Source organism: Gouania willdenowi, chromosome 6 (genome assembly GCF_900634775.1).
Source record: "Gouania willdenowi chromosome 6, fGouWil2.1, whole genome shotgun sequence".
In the NCBI taxonomy this organism is placed as follows: Eukaryota; Metazoa; Chordata; class Actinopteri; order Blenniiformes; family Gobiesocidae; genus Gouania; species Gouania willdenowi.
The window spans coordinates 32257853-32274959 of record NC_041049.1 but is presented as its reverse complement, the minus strand read 5'-3'; the positions used below and the strand labels follow the sequence as shown (position 1 = coordinate 32274959).

Genomic DNA, 17107 nt, shown 5'->3' with positions numbered 1-17107 from the left:
CTTCTAATACCTAATATTGAAGCCATCATTAGATCAATGGCTGCCACATACTGGACTGGAGTGTGAATCCTTCCAATACCCATCCACCTTTGTTCTGCTTAAAAACCCAAACCAGCCTAAGGAAACACAGCACTCACAGCTGATTGGTTGCCAAGTAATTAGTCATTCAATTTGTGAATAAATGCTTCACCTTGTAGTTCAATTTAGGTTACCAGTCCACCAAACTGATGCAGCCAATGCTGTCAGTGTAATAAAGGAAACTAAATATGAATCATGAAGCTCAAACATTAAAAGCAGTACCAGTGAATAAAGTCTGCTCCAATATTTCGGTTTTTCTGTTACTGTGCTCATGTGCAGTGCCTGCTAAAGTAGACCTACCCAAATATTTTCCAGACTGATGGCAGGCAGGAGTGTCTGTGGTAATGGAATGATGAACCAGTAACAGAAATGTTTAAAAGGAGTCTGCAGACATGTTTTCACCATCATCTATCATCATAAATCCTTTTGTTCATTACAAGTTGCTAACTCCCTATCCCAACTCCTCCCTTTTGACGAGTCTGTTAGGTTGCTTCTCATTGAAGAAAGTTAATTTAGTTACACTTGCTATTGATAGCAGGACATTGTATGTATATATTATATACATTGTATGCATATTCTATACATTGTATGTATATATTGTATATCAATAACAGCAGTGGTTCACAAACTTTTTGCAGTCGACCTTTAATCTGAAGCCATGTACCCCCTACTACTGCACACTCAAAAACATAATAATGTATGAAGGTAGATATGTTGCAAAATGTGAGCGGTTGTAGAATGTGATGTGAGCTTGTGTATAAAAAATCTACACACGTGAAATAATTTTAATGTCACAAATCATTTATAGACTGATATTTACACATAAAATTACAGCTGCAAACTTGTAATCTGACATTTATTCACGTTTTTTAATTACTTGCGTAAATGATCGTTTACAACCACAACTCTCCGGTTACAACTTCTCCAATCTGCCGCTACAAAGATGCACAAACTACTTTTCTCGTGTGAATCTGTGCTGCTTGAGTTTTGCAACACATTTTGTGAGATGTCTGTAGCAAAAACTGATTTATGCTCATAGAAATGGCTCCTCCCCTCCCCGCTCATCCATGTGTGGGATTGACCAATCAGAAGCAAGGATGTGGAGACAGTGGGCTGTGTCTTTTTAGCGCAGCAGCCTCAGCCTTTCAACCCTCATGTGACGCCTACGTTTCTCTTGTTCTTTGCTCTTGTGGTTGTTTCAGAAGTGGACTGAGGTTTTTCTTGCTTTCACTGTGAAAAACCAACGGTCCAGTTACTCTGGGAGTATTTTATGAAACTGACATAAGTTTCCTTTCTCTAAAAGTTATAATATTGGAATCTTGTGTTTTCTCCCATACTTACAGTTCAACAGTTAGCTTATAACTTGACAACAGGTACAAATAGTTGTTAATCACAAAACAAAATTCTTAAGCAGCTTTCAGATGACATCATGACATATCTAACAATATACTTTGTGCGTAATCTGTATAAATAGAGGAAAATACAAAGATGTTGGTCCCAACCTTTCATTAGAAAAAGCTCAGTTTTATAATTAAAATCCAATGGTTCATGAAAGTCGATCTGCTCAGAATTAAGTGCATTTGCGATGACCTGGAAAAATGTTTGCACAGGTAAATGCAAATGAGGTGGAAAAACAAGGCAAGTTTCATTAACAAAGTTATTTAACCTTGTTAACCTACATTTATAAACTTAATATAAATATGACCTCTAATTATACCAAGAATTGCTAAGTAATTACAAAATTACTAGATAAAGTACGAGCAACACCTTTGCTATCAAACGGCTAATATGCTGCCTACAAAAAAACTGCTCTGTGTTGGCATGACCATCCATCAGCTCATGTGCTGGATTAGCAGGAGACTAAGGAAAACAAAAAAGCCAATTAAATCCAAAACATTGTTGAGGGGAGGGAGGGGCATTAATACCAAGGGTTATCCCAGAATATTAAAAAAGAAAAAAAAAATCCATTCAAACTCTTCCCCAGACCTTACCTCACTCCTACCCTCCCCCAAATCCCCCCACCTCACCACTTTTCAAAGGACCCCCTGACGAGCAGCAATAAATAGATTCTTTCTCTAACATGCCTAATCCTCCTAAATAGCAACAAATCCTATTAGGCCATGAATTATAAATCCTACTCTACTTCCCTACTCAGTTCTTCATTCCCCACTAACCTCAATGCCCTGCTTCTCCCAGATACATGCCTTCATATCAAATTATGTACATCATATGTGACTTCTACATGAAGAATATTTATTAGTGGGAATAACCAATAAGGAATATTTCTTCAATCAGAAAGAAAAAACAGAGCCAAAGAGTCAAAGCTGAGTTTACTGAACTGCAATGACCTCCACGAGCACATGACCTTCATTCTATCAAGATATGTTACTATAATGTAGAACAACAGCTCTGAGAGAAGGTTTAGCTCCTTGCCTAATCTGAGATGTATTTTCACATTGTCAGATGTTATTGGAGGTGTCACTCTGTGACACACTGGTGAGCATGGCTGCCTTTCAATGCAGAAATTATAGGTTCAAGTCAAATCGGTGTCCCTCAAACTGAGATGGATTGGTGTCCTATCTAGAGATGCCTTATGCCCTATGTAAGCTAGGATAGACTCTGGCATCTCCTGTGACACATTTTACAGCAAAAGTAGATATTGGTGATGCACGACAAGTTGTTTAAGGCTTACATCAGTTTGTGTTTGTGTTTAAATCAAGACCTGTGTTGTTCCAAATAATACTAGGGGTTTATTTCCTATTGGCCACTGTCAATATCAGAAAGTATAGGACGAAGGAAATATCAAGCTTGTGAATTAGAATTTTAAAAAGTGTGTCACTGTTTTAAAATAACTGCCAAATTAAATAAATAATAAATGAGGCATATGCAAACCAAATCCCATGTTTGGTGTGCTGCTACTGTGTTCAGTGTGTCTTGATCAGTGTCTAATGATGGTGGAGAACATAAAATCAAATGAAGCAGAAGGAGAAGGGAAACCATTTTATAAGGAGGTGTTACTGAACTGCTGATTAGTCTGACGTAAGGGGAGGTTTATAGGTTTGGAAAGATGATTGTACAGTCATTAAAAAGCCAGTCAACAAGTTAAAAAAATATTATCTGAAATGTTGGTGTAATTTTGTTTTTCATTTATTTGTAGCCATCACTGTGACAGTGCACTCAGATAGTTGGAAAATACATCCTGCGCTACTACGTCCTCTGATTAAGGCCAGTTTAGGAAAACCTGGTAAACATGTACACTATAAGAGCCTGGCTGGAATCAAACTGAATATACCAGTATATCACCATTGTCTTCTTTGAACATTTAGGATTCCTTCTGTTGTGATGAGGTGTCTTTGCAGCACATTCCTGTAATTCTTCACACAGCACCTTCTAACATGCCATCACTTCCAAATCAAACATTTCTGAAAGAATGTTGTAATCCTGTCCCTCCTGGGTGTGATATAGAAATGGCTGTTTTTGTACAGAAGTGGAAATCTGTTTGATAGACCAAACACACATGAACACACAATTTGTCTTCTCACAAAAATGTTCTGCAGTTTTACTGTAATTATTGTAATCAGAATCCATTTTGTTTGAGTTGAACAGCCAATCATCCGTTCTGTAACTCCTACCTGGACCCACACCTTGTCATCAAGTCTTTCCTGCTAAATTGAAGGAAAATCAGATTCCTCATATCCTTAATAGGATGATCCCATAAATGTTTTCCGTGTCCTCCATTATCAGCTGTTGCATGGCTCTGCACCACCTGCTGTGAAGCATCTGTCAATTTCTTTCTTCCATACAATGACCCAATCCCTGACTGGCCATGTGATTGTCTCGACACCGTCTGTCTTTGGCACATTTTAAAATCCTCTAAAAAAAAGTCTCCATGTGACAAGGTTGTATTGTCTGCCGTTGGGTGATGGTAAGTTTACTGTACACTGTAAATAAATGAATTCAAAATAGCTTCCATTTCAATCATTTCAGAGAAGCTGGTATAGGTGATCAATTTCTGTTTACAGCATGAGACAGGTTCAGAGAAAAGCTGTAAGAATAGGAATATTGTCTATATGGTAACAGTTAAGGAAGCTGGCTCGTAGTGATCAGAGGGTCACCGGTTCGAATCCAACCTGGGCTATCACTGTGGAATGTTGAGCAAGTCCCTAACTGCTTGTGTTGTATGTCACTTTGGATAAAAGTGTCTGCTTAATGAAATAGTAATTGTACATAAATCCTATAAGTCCAGAAATACATTAACATGTGGACAGTGACGTGCCTACCCAAGGGTGAATTGATATTTTGATTATTTGTTTTAAATATAATAAAATTATTTATTATTTATTTTTCCATTTCCGATAGCCTACATTACCTATAAGTTTGAAAGTGTCAGCATTTTGTGCTTTTCATAGCCTAAATTACTAAACATCGCTATTTCCTGGTACGACAAAGACGCTGCACAGTCTCACTCCGCTGTAAGGCAGGAGGATTCCACACCCTCTCCCAAAAGCACATTGCTGCTCCGCCTCTGTTCCCATAGCATGTTTTTATGTGTTTGTCAGTTACCCAAGATGACAACCATTTACGTAAAAAGGCAGCTCTCTACGATGCCTGTAGATGTAACCGTGCTATGCTAAATGTTATACCTAAGTTCACAGTGCATTAGTGAATTGATTCAGCATGACTGCCGCTCCTACGTTCTCTAGCTAGAAGCGGTTTAACACTACCAGCAGGATGACAGCGCTAGAGACGATAAAGAAACTTTCCTTTGAGGAAAAACGACAGCTTTTAAAAGATGGGAGACCAACACCTGAGTTACCAGACCTTCAGCAAAGGTAAGATCAGATAATTGTTTGTATGTTCTACAGTGAATGGTATAAAAGGAAGGATTGGCTTTGTAGATGTGCCTCACTGAGGCTGTTCTGAGTTGTTGTTGTAGTGATTTCCTCCATGTTTCTGGATACACTGTCGTGTCATGAGATATATCTTGTTGGGAGAGTATGTTGTTATATTGAATAATTGTTTATGTTTCTATAATGATGTTTTATGACGTTGATTTTGTTAGATGGCTAAATGCTTGTTCATCTCGTTGTGTTTTTTCTTTCTTATTGAGTTGTATATTTTGATAAACGCATTGAGATGACTTTGATGTAAATTGCTTTATACAAATAAAGTTGAATTGAATTGAATTAACACTTGCCAGCAGAAACATATGAAATTGACATTGGTGGTCTTGATTTGCAACACCCTGCCTACCCAACCCTAGTGGTTACAGCACGTCACTGCATGTGGATCAGTCTAAGTTGTTGATGGTCTACAATAAAAAGAAAGTGGAGCTTCTTTTTCTTCTTTTTTAGAGAGAGAAATTGTCACGTATTATATATACAGACATTTTTTAATTTGATTCTCAGTCAGCTTGTGGTCAGGTGAATAACTATAACTAAATTACTTTAGTTCGCTGGCAGCTTTCTCCTTACTGACGGCGCACCATGGCAGCACAGGATATTGAGGGTCTCTGTTTGAGGTGGTTGGGGGAGGTTGCTAATGACAACTTTGAGGTCTCCCGAGTGACCATTTGAAAATGAATAAAGAGAAAACTCATCAAGTGAGAAGAGTCTGAGGGGGAAACTACAGGGATCACAGCACAAAAATAACTTCAGCAGCTGATAAAAAGTAGCTCTGTGGAGAAAAGGACGATATTGAGGTTTAATCCTTCAAGTATTGCACAGTGCAGGACAATAGAAAGATTACTAAAGAAAGGGTGGGTTGGAGGAGTCCTAGGGATACAGACGTCTGCAAATAGTCGTATAAAGGACATTCTCCTTTTGAGGAAGGAGCAGAGTATAAATGTACATCATACAAAATGTACATTTTCAACGTACCAGTGAAAAAATGAGGTAACAAGCCTGTTCTTCGGTGATGAAATACAACAATAGTTTGATGTCAGATTTTTTTCTAACCATAGCCTTTGTTTGGTTTTGTTTGTGTGCGTTTCCTCCTGTTGTCTGGATAGGCCCAGTGTGCCCGGCAGGAAAACGACAGCCGCTCCTTTGATGTTCTATGTTTTACGCTCCCATGTCAACACATTGTCTGTTTGCTCCTTTTGTTGTCTCTCTGTCTAATTAAGACCTCAGAGTGACTTGTTGACTTCACAAAGGCCCTTGTTTGGGAAGGTAGAGGGTTTGTGTCTGTAATGACTGATGAAGCGTTCCCACACATGCACATACACACACACATACACACATTGCAGCCTTTGACTAAAGAAAGAAGTAATTCATTTAGGAGGAGGAGCATGTTTGTCTTCAATCCACAAATAAACACTAAGTGCACACCCAAACATCCCATGCATTATGAAAGCAGCTCAGCCGTGTGCATGAAGCACAGTGCTCCCATATGAGGCACCACTCGATTTGTTTCCCACATGCTGCTTGCTTCTACTTTTCCCGTGAGCAGCTTCAGCAGGTGTCATGTGATCAACAACTGGCCTTTTTGTCACTCTTTATATCGACTCACCTTCCTGTGGTTTCAACATAATACTGTATGTTGACGATGATAGTAATAGTAATCATAAATACTGAAAAGAGCAGAAATTGCTCAGTTTCAATTTTTAGTTGTCAAACTATGAAATTGGCTCAAATTGGTGCCTCTGACCTCATGGCACCTGACAGTGATGGTGCATCAGCTCATCCACACAACTCCACTTTGAAGATTATCTCTCTGGCAGAAAATAGTTTTGAAGTCGTGTTTGGCTCTCATAGGGAGAGAAACATGTGCATTCAGGTGTCTCATTGTTCCTTTTAGAGAAAAAGTCTGTCTAACAGTCAGGCAGTCTAACCATTTACAGTTTTTTTTTTTTTTTTTTTTTTTTCTTTACTTTGATGCAGCAGTCAACTCAAACTCCACATTTTCAATCGTTAACACACGGGCCCAAACAGTGGCACTGACGGTAAAAAATGATCATTTTTGTTTGCAAATGACTTTTACTGCCCCAAAACATTTAAAATATGTGAGTATGTGGCCATTTTATATTAGCTCTTCCAATCAATCGTTACACAGTGGACAAAAAAAATACAAAATACAGCACTTAGTGTGAATCAGTGATCATTGCTTGTCATTGGAGCCTATAGCTGTCATCCATTTGTTGTCTAACTTGCCTTCATGCAAAGAATTAGATTTAGATTCAGAAATGCTTTGATTCTTTTTCAAACTTTGGCTGAAAACTGAAATACTGGAAATATTACACAAAATACATGTAAACCAAAATTAAATCTATTACAGTATTCAATTAAATTCAGCTTCATTACACCTGAAATAGAGAAGACAGAGAAGGACGAGGAGAAGGCACTGACTGCAGAAAAACATGATACAGTATTATCAAGTCAACCTGCCTTGGCCTTAGACCTCACTCTCAGTGGACTAGTCAATACTTATTATAAAAGTGACAAATCTCTTTTCGTTTATTGGTAAGCTAACAGGGACTTCAAGGTCTGTAAATGCGACCGTTCACAGACGAGCTCATGTCCACTCTAGTGGTTAGGTTATGTTATGATTCAGTCCTGTTTATGCGGACTGTAAATCATAACCAGCTACATCCAAGGACTCAATACTCCAAGGACTCTAAAATGCGACCCTTTACGGAGGAGCCCATGTCCGCTCTAGTCGTTAAGTTAATGCTATTATACGGTATACGCATCAGCATATAAGTAGGTTTTGAGTTTAGCCTTAAAGGTTCTACTTCTAGACACGTTAGGAACTTCCAGAAGATCAGCAAATTGAGAGCGGAGTGATCTGCCCGGACGATAGGGCACTAACAGGTCTCTAAGATATACAGGAGCTTTATCATGCAGAGCTTTGTATGCTTACAAGAGGATTTTAAACTCTGCTCTAGATTTTACAGGAAGCCAATGAAGGGAAGCCAATACTGTAGAAATATGCTCTCTCCTTTTTGTTCCATTTAGTATTCTGGCTGCAGCATTCTGAATTAACTGGAGACTTTTAAGTAACTTATTGGGACATCCTGAAAGTAGAGAGTTATAATAATCTAATCTAGATGTAACAAATGCATGGATTAGTTTTTCAACATCACTGGGTCAAAATATTCCTGATTTTAGAGATATTACGGAGGTGGAAGAAAGCTGTCCTTGTGATTTGTTTAATATGAGAGTTAAAGGACAAGTCAGTGTCAAAGATAACGCCTAAGTTTTTTACTTTGGTGCTGGGTGACAGAGTAATGTCATCCAGAGACACTATTTGCTCTGATAATTTCTCTCTAATGTGTTTTGGACCAAATAAAATCACTTCAGTTTTATCCTGGTTAAGAAGGAGAATGTTACGGCTCATTCAGGATGTGATTTAACTGATGAGTTTCATCTGATTCCATTGAGAAATAAAGCTGTGTGTCATCCACATAGCAATGGAAATGTATATCATGTTCTCTGATAATGTTTCCTAGTAGAAGCATATATAATATAAAGAGTGGCCCAAAACTGAACCTTATGGAACTCCATGATTAACTCTTGCATGCGCTGAGCATAGATTATTAATATGAACAAAGTGAGTTCTGTCTGATAAATAGGATTTAAACCAACCCAGCACTGTTTCTTTAATCCCAAAAACACTTTCCAGTCTCTACAGTAATAAATGATGATCCACTGTATCGAAAGCTGCACTGAGATCTAAGAGCACCAGAACTGAGACCAAACCTCTGTCTGACTCTAAGAGGAGATCATTGGTCACTTTTACTAAGGCAGTCTCTGTGCTGTGACGGGCTCTAGAGCCAGACTGAAAGCTCTAATATAAATTGTTCCTATATAGATGATCACATAGTTACCCGCAATAACTTTTTCAAGAATTTTGGAAACAAAAGGGAGATTGGATATTGGCCTATAATTGGACAAGTCACTTGGATTGAGGGTAGGTTTTTAAGGAGAGGTTTGATTACAGTGGTTTTAAAGGCCTGTGGCACATAACCTGTTACTAGAGATGTGTTAATCCAGTTCACCATATTAGTGCTAATTAGAGGAAGAACATCTTTAAATAGTGGAGTTGGAATTGGATTTAAAAGACAGGTTGTTGGTTTATAAGCATTAACTATTGAGGAGTGAAACTATGTAAATAAAAGCTGAATGTTGGGGATACCTCAGGAGCTGTTTTGTTTAAGAAATTATTGAGCACTCCTTCAGGGGGGACATTAGCTTTGTTTCTAATTGTTAGAATTTCATCAGTAAAGAAGTTGATGAAGTCATCACTGCTTAGGTTTACAGGGATAGAGGGTTCAACAGAGCTGTGGCTTTTGGTGAGCCTGGCTACAGTGTTGAATAGAAACCACAGATTATTTTTTAGGGATGTAACAATTAATCATAAGGCAGTTAAAAATCGATTCTAGGTATCACGATTGACATCGATACTTTGAAAATTGAATCGCAGCACTTTTTTTAAACAGCAGAGGGTGCTATATATTTATCCCTTCTCTTGTCCAGCAGTGTACGCGGGGAGCAGAATCTGCTCTACTACTTTCTTTCTGGCCGCATTCTACTCTTAAACATGTTTATAAATGATTCCTTACCCCTTTGGCACCGAAAGAACATCTGTAATATTACGTGAATATCTGTAAAAGTCATGTTTTTTTATTAGCTCTGTCTGCTAGCATAGCATCTCTTCTTCACTGCAAGAATATCTGCATGCCAACCGACCACTGGGTTACCAGCGCCCTCTGCTGGTCCAAACAAATATCTGATGTAAATCAGTGAATTTTTTTAAGTCCAATTGTTAAGGCACAAAATACATTTTCAGTTGCACTTTTAAAAAGAAAAAGAACTATTATGCAGTTTTGCATTGTTTACTATAGAACCAGAATTTAAATTAATAGGCTTCTTCTTCATTTGTATTATTCCTTTATTTATTTCATTCAAGATTTATTTTTAGTTAAATTGCATTGTTTTGAATAGTTTATCAAGGGATTCTTTTGACAATGAAAAATCGTATCGTGAACCCAGTATCATGAATTGAATCGTATCGGGAGTTGAGTGAATCGTTACATCCCTAATAGGCAGTAGACCATAGTAAAAGACTAGTTAAGAATTTTTTTGCATTTCAAAAGAATCATACATAAACATAGATTTCTCCGAATCTCGGATATCAGCTTTAAATAACATCCATGCTAACTGTTCTGCAAAAGGGTAGGACAATGTGTCAATCCGATAAGAAATGGCTAACACATGGGTAAGAGGTGACTTTTGCTCTGCTGAGACAGTGATGATCAAGACCGAGTGGATCCTAATTTTGTTAAGCAGGTCAAAGTAATCCAGAAAAACTGTACTACTTGATTACACAAGCATTAGTAATACGTTAAAAACAGGCACAGGAAATCTATCTGTCTTCCTGCTATGGACATCAGGACCTTTGCATGTGATTAAATCATGAGGAGGATGTTATGTGGCTATCACTTAATGACATGTACAAATCAAAACTTAACCAAAATTGTGGTCACAGTTAGATTTATCTTACGAATGTTTTCATCCGATGATAAACTCCCAACAACACGTCTGTCAATCCATTGCTTTGCTCATCCTAATACGTTGATGAGTGTTAAAATGTGTGCACGGCCTTGAGCTTTGCCTTACATGCACCAAACGAGTGTCTCCTTAAAGAAACAAACACACGCCATGCAGTCACTATGGAATGCAACTGCGAGTGTGTCTGTGTTGTTTGGCATTGGGTTTTCCTGTGTGTTGACACAGATGTGCGATGCAGAGGAACTTCTCTTTTGGGAATTCCTCTTAACATGAAATGTCTCTAGTTTTCTTCTGAAGACGACTCCCTGCTGTAATGGACAGCAGTGACATTTATAAAATCCATGATACCTTAATCTTCTGACTCATTGGGATTTTGACACATTTTGTCATCGGCTTGTGATACACTACAGGAAGTTTGGCTGTGAATTTGAGTCAAAAGGTTTCCTTTAAAGTGAAATTCCTCATAGAATACAAATAAAAGAAATACAAAGTAAGAGAAAAAGCTTTAAATAGGCTTTGAGAAATTTAGGAAGAATTAGTTTGCATGGCAATGTACTTGAAATGGAAAGGTCACATGATTCCATCCCAGCTGAAGTGACTTAATATGTTCAGTGTGCTGAAAAAAAAGATTTAAAGCTGCAAAAAGTAGACTGTCTCATTTGTACAGGTGTGTTTTAGTCTGACTTCATCTCTTTCACTCTCACAGATTGTCTCATGCACAACGGTCAGCAGTAAAAGTCCTTCGCAGAATGCAGTACTTCGTGGCCAGGAAGAAATTTCAGGTAAGAGAAGTGAAACCCAGGTAGCACTCAGGAACAGAGGGAGAGCTATAAAGAGCTATACAGTGGGTGTAGTGGGCAGTGTGTGGTTGGAGTCACTTATAGTAGTATTTTAAGAACAAACAAGCGCAAAAATTAACAATGTACTTCTTTGCTACCTTTGCAAGATTTTCTTGATTTCATAAAAAGGGGAAACATACCTATGTATATTATTGTCTTTTTTCAACCAACCTTTCTTGCTAATTAATAGATGCTGGTTGATAAAAATTATTAATCTAGATTTTTTTAATAACTTCTTATTTACAGAGCATTTTTGTAGTTTCACATAAAATGATTACATTTAAAGCAAAGTGCATTATTTAATGATAAGTGCCTATCCAGAAACTACCTATTTCTCAGAAGATAGGATCATGTCAAAGATGAAATACTCACTGTACAAACTAGAACCAAAAAAATACATCAAGGCACATTTGACATGCAGTTGTGTAACTGTAAAGATAATAGACATAATAAAATTAAAGACACTTCCATAGCTTCTATTTCATCCTTACTGACCGCCAGAGGCGGTGCTTAAAGCACTGGATGTTCCATCTCGCACATGCGCAGGTTGAGTACATCAACAAAGTCACCTGTGACCCCTGGATGACCCGGAGAGTCTATATCTACCGGTGTCATCAGGTGATCTGTTTCTTCTATCTTCTCGCGATTGCAGATAACTAATAGCAGGTCAGTTGTTTCCTATTTACAGCTTGTCGCTTGTAGCTTCTTAACCGTAAGGTTGGTGCCCCGAGTGTTCTCGTCCGCTAGAAGCTGCGACTCGCTGTTTTCCCTTTAAGTGGGGCTGGGACTTAGTGACCAGTTTACCAGGGGCTGCCTGAGGTGGTGAGTACTGTACACTTTGATGTAACTGGCGGTGTTTCGCCTTGTGATTGTGTGCTGGTTCAGACTCAGTAGCTCCGCGGCTAAGGTTAATCTGCTGTGTTGCTATGCTGCTCTGTTAGCATCGTTGTGGTTACTCTGACTGGTGGATTTGCTGGTGTGAGGCCGACACGGACCTCCCGGCACGTTGCTGCAAAGCGGCGGCCGGTGTTTTGAGTGCTCTCACCCCTGCTAACGACAGTGTGCACGCTGCGTTTTGTCGAGTGTTGCTCCAGTTAGATTCACTGACAGCACATTTTGATCACTCCAGGCCGTTGCACTCGCTGGCCTGAGTGAAGTTTCTTCATTGAAGCCGCCGCAGCTCGGTTATTTGTAGATAATTTATATACTTATTATCAATATAATTATTATTCATAAAATAATAATTTGTATAATTATTATTCATACAATAATAATTTGTATCATTATTATTCATACAATAATAATTTGTTTCATTATTATTCATAAATAATATTATTAATAAGGTTAATAATATTAATTCATATTAAGGAAGAATTGGAGAAGAATGCACTGCCATTTGTGTGTCTCCTGCATGGCCCCCCTTCAGGCAGAGGATGGTCACGATCAGTGTCCTGCTTGCCTGGGCATTGACCACCTAAGAGAGGGGGTGTCCGGTAATTCGTGCATGAACTGCAGTTTTATGCCTCATGCACTGCGACTCTCCAGGTTGACTGAGGCTGAGGACGCAATAGACCTGCCCTCTTCAGGTAGTGCCACCGGCGTTGCTAAGCTTGCCAACACAGCGTCTGGCGATCCTCCTCGGAAGGCAAGGAAGTTTGATGCTCTGGCTAATAAGGTGGATGCTCTCACCACCGAGTTTGCACAGATTACGGCCAGCCTTCGCGGCTAACCCTGTGGCAGGTCCATCCCACCTTCAGGAGGAGGATGCACTGTCCACGGCAGCATCATGTACTCTGTTTGGTGACGCTGACGGGGATGGGCATGGGGAGCTTGCCTCACAGGCTTCTCATGCTTTTCAGAGGGTTCTAGTAGGACCTCTTCTTTAGGTTCAGTGTCCAGCCGTGGCACTGTGCAGCCGGCAATGCTCACGGCCTTGGCATGCCTTGGGTGGGATGAAGCCCCGGTCCCTACCCGAACGGCAAATGCTTTTTTCAGGCAGGCCCCCAACACCTCGGCCTTTGTGGTGCCTCCCTCTGACCCGTACATTGCGGAGCTCCACAGATGCTGGCCTGACTGGAGGGTTCTCTCCCATCATACAAGCAACGGCAGGGCTCTGGCAGCCATGCATGATGCTGGCAGCTATGGCTTGGAACAGCTAGCTCCAGTTGAGCCTGCCATTGCAGCCCTGATAGTTTCCCCAGATGAGGCTGTGAGAGCGGATGCACGCTGCCCCCGGCCTCAGTGCAGGTTGACTGACGATCTTCTGACTCGCAGTTATAACATTGCTGACCTAATGGGATGGTTAGGTAATTCTCTGTCACACCTGCTACTGGCTTTGTCGAGTACCTTGCAGGATTCCAGGGTGGAGCCTGCAGCTGAGTCCCTCAGCCCATTGCAGGCCTTGGAGCATAGCATGCAGGTTGGCCAAGCGAGGCAGCAGTTTGCGCCAGGCTCCCCATGCCCCTCCGAGGCAGGGACATTTGGCAGGAATGGGTGCAGGTCACCCATTCCCACGACCGACTGCTCGTCCGTCTGGGCAGCCCAGGGGCCTGCAAGTCACAGTTCCAGGAAATTGGCAACGCCGTGCAGCCACACGTCCATCTGCTCAGTGGCCAAGGGGTTCTGCACCAAGTCACCGCCCCCCCCAGAGCCCCAAGCCCCTGAATCTCAGGGGCCGGTCGTCTGACTCTTTTCCCAAGAGCAGCTCCTCTGCTGGGAAGAGCAGACAACAGACCCGTGGGTAGTGTCTACGCTATCCAGGGGTTACACATTACAGTTCCGACTCCGGCCCCCTACATTCAGCGGGATCAAACGCAATGTGGTCAGAGATCCCGTAAAATCCCTTGTGCTATGTCACGAGGTAGTCACCCTTCTGGGGAAGGGTGCTATCGAGCTAGTGGAACCGGAGGCTTGCCTCAGTGGGTTTTACTCCACTTATTTTCTTGTGCCCAAAAAAGAGGGTGGGTTTAGCCCGATCCTGGACTTGAGGAAGTTGAACCGGTTTTTCTCAAAGTTCTCCCCTTCCATATGCTGCGTGTAGCAGATGTCCTTCAGACTGTCTCAGCAGGAGACTGATTGGTGACGGTGGATCTGAAAGATGCTTACTTTCATGTTCCTATTGCCCCTCATCACAGACCGTTCCTTCTTTTCATGTTCATGGACAGGGTTTATCAGTTCAGGGTTCTACCGTTTGGGCTATCCCTGGCCCCTCGAATATTTACCCGGTGTGTGGCAGCTGCTCTGTCACTGTTACAGGCCAGCGGAGTTTCAATACTCCCCTATCTGGACAACTGGCTTGTTATTTCCCCGAATCGGGAGCAGGTGTTGAGGGACACTGCTGCTCTTCTCAGTCACATAGGCAATCTAGGCCTCAAGGTGAATTATGCCAAGAGCAACCTAGTACCCAGCCAGGTGGTGGGGTACTTGGGGCTTGTGCTGGATTCATAAGTAATGCGGGCCTCCCTCTCTCCAGAGCGAGTCTCCGTCATCCTAGGCCTTCTACGGCATTTCCAGCATGGCGCCCTCCTGCAGTATGGCCTGGTCCTGCGACTCATGGGGATGTTGGCCTCGGCATCCATGGTTGTATCACTGGGGCTTCTAACACTGCGCCCATTTCAGGTGTGGATGAACAGCCTGCATTTAGATCCCAGCCGCCACTGGCTCAAGGTGGTCAGGGTGTCTGCCCAGTGTCTCCTTTCCCTCCGACCCTGGAGGAGGGAATACTTAATGGGTGTACCTATGGGGAGGGTAGCCTCCCACTGGGAGGTTGTCGAGACAGACACCTCTCTTATGGGTTTGGGTGCTGTGTGGCAGTCCAGGACTGTCAGGGGCCTGTGGAGTGCCCAGCAGAAGCGGCAGCACATTAATGTGTTGGAACTTCAGGCTGTATTTCTGGTGCTCAGGCACTTTCTTCCTGTTCTGAAAGATCGGCATGTTCTCGTCCGGTCAGACAATACCTCACTATGTACCACATCAACCACCAGGGCGGCACCAGATCTCTGACGTGTCTGCGGGTGGCACACCGGCTCCTCACGTGGGCTTACCCCAATTTACTGAGCCTCCGGGCAATGCATGTTCCTGGTCTCGGGAACACTTCCGTCAGAAGCCGCCATCTGGGGAGTGGAGACTTCACCCAGAGGTGGTGGCTGTGATATGGGCCACGTTTGGCAGAGCATCAGTGGACCTCTTTGCCTCAGAAGCAACGACTCACTGCCCTCTCTGGTTCTCTCTGAGAAAAGAGACCAGCCCCCGCGGACGGGACGCCCTGGCGCATACCTGGCCAGACGGCCTACTTTATGCATTTCCTCTACTCCCCCTCATACCAGCAACGCTTCACAGGGCCCAGCAGGGTGGTCTTCGCCTGCTTCTGGTTGCCCCATGCTGGCCAGGAAGACCATGGTTCCCGCTGTTGCTCAAACTCCTGCGGGGGACACCGTGGCGTCTTCCGGAGAGGAAGGACCTCCTATCTCAGGTCAACGGCCACATATGGCACCCAAGTCTGGGTCGTCTGAGGCTGTTCTTGTGGCCCCTATAGTTGTGGACCCACTTTTGGCATCCTGCGATAGAGCGGTTGCCCACACAATTTTAAACTGTCAAGCACCATCCACCAGGGCGCTTTACGCTAACAGGTGTAGGCTATTTGTGGAGTGGTGTGACTCTCACAACGAGGTTTCAGGGACATGTTCAGTGGTGGCAATACTACGTTTCCTGCAGTCAGTTTTTGACAAAAACAGGACTACTTCCACCCTCAGGGTGTATATGGCTGCTATCTCGGCCAATCATACAAAAGTGGATGGCCAGACAGTGGGATCACATTATCTGGTCAAGCAGTTTTTGAAAGGGACACAGAGACTCAGACCACGTCGGGTCTATGGGTCGCCATCATGGGACTTGCAAGTTGTCTTTCAGTCCCTTTCCCAGCCGCCCTTTGAGACGCTGAGACACACTGATTTGAAGTGGCTGTCTCTCAAGACGGCCTTTCTTCTTGCTGTGTCAATGGCGAAACGTGTGGGGGAGCTGCATGCGCTGTCAGTGAGCCAGGCATGTCTTCCCTGGAAGGCTGATGGCTCTGGGGTGAGTCTCAGGCCAAATTCTTCATTTTTGCCCAAGCGGTTGCCCCCTCATCATGTGAAGCAGCCTATCGAGTTGGCTGCCTTCAGTCCTCCGGGCTCCTCTGGGGGGAATGGCGAGCCATCAACTCTGTTTTGCCCCGTGCGGGCGCTTAAGGCTTACATGGAGGCGATAGCTAGCCCACGAACGACAGACTGCCTTTTTGTCTGCCATGGAGGCTGAAGAAGGGACTCTCTCACTGGGTAGTGGAGGTCATTCAGTATGCCTATAGTGCACTGAACATCCCGGTGCCTCAGGTCATAAAGTGCCATTCTACTAGAGGCATGGCCGCGTCATGGGCCGCCTTGAGGGGCGTTCCCCTGTAGGACATCTGTGCTGCAGCTACCTGGTCCTCATCATGCACCTTTGGACGTTTCTATAGGGTGAACGTTGCTGGTGTCCAGCCTATGGCAATGGCTGTGCTGTCCCCATCCAGCATTCATAGAACCGTAGTTACATACTTAACTCTCTGTTTTTTTTGTTTTTTTAGCAGAAATGATCATCATTTATGGCTTCTTTTCAGGTGATGGATAAGGAAACTCAGGGTATTTTCCTTGTTGCAAATATTAA

General features: G+C 42.4%; 1 protein-coding gene across 1 annotated transcript in view; it reads left to right on the top strand.

Annotated features, from left to right (window-relative positions):
* kcnq1.2 (potassium voltage-gated channel, KQT-like subfamily, member 1.2) overlaps positions 1-17107 on the top strand; it is a 323859-nt gene that overhangs the window by 207395 nt on the left and 99357 nt on the right. Inside the window, exon 13 of the mRNA XM_028450534.1 lies at positions 11296-11371. Coding sequence (XP_028306335.1) covers positions 11296-11371 — 76 coding nt within the window. The remainder of the gene's footprint in view (positions 1-11295; positions 11372-17107) is intronic.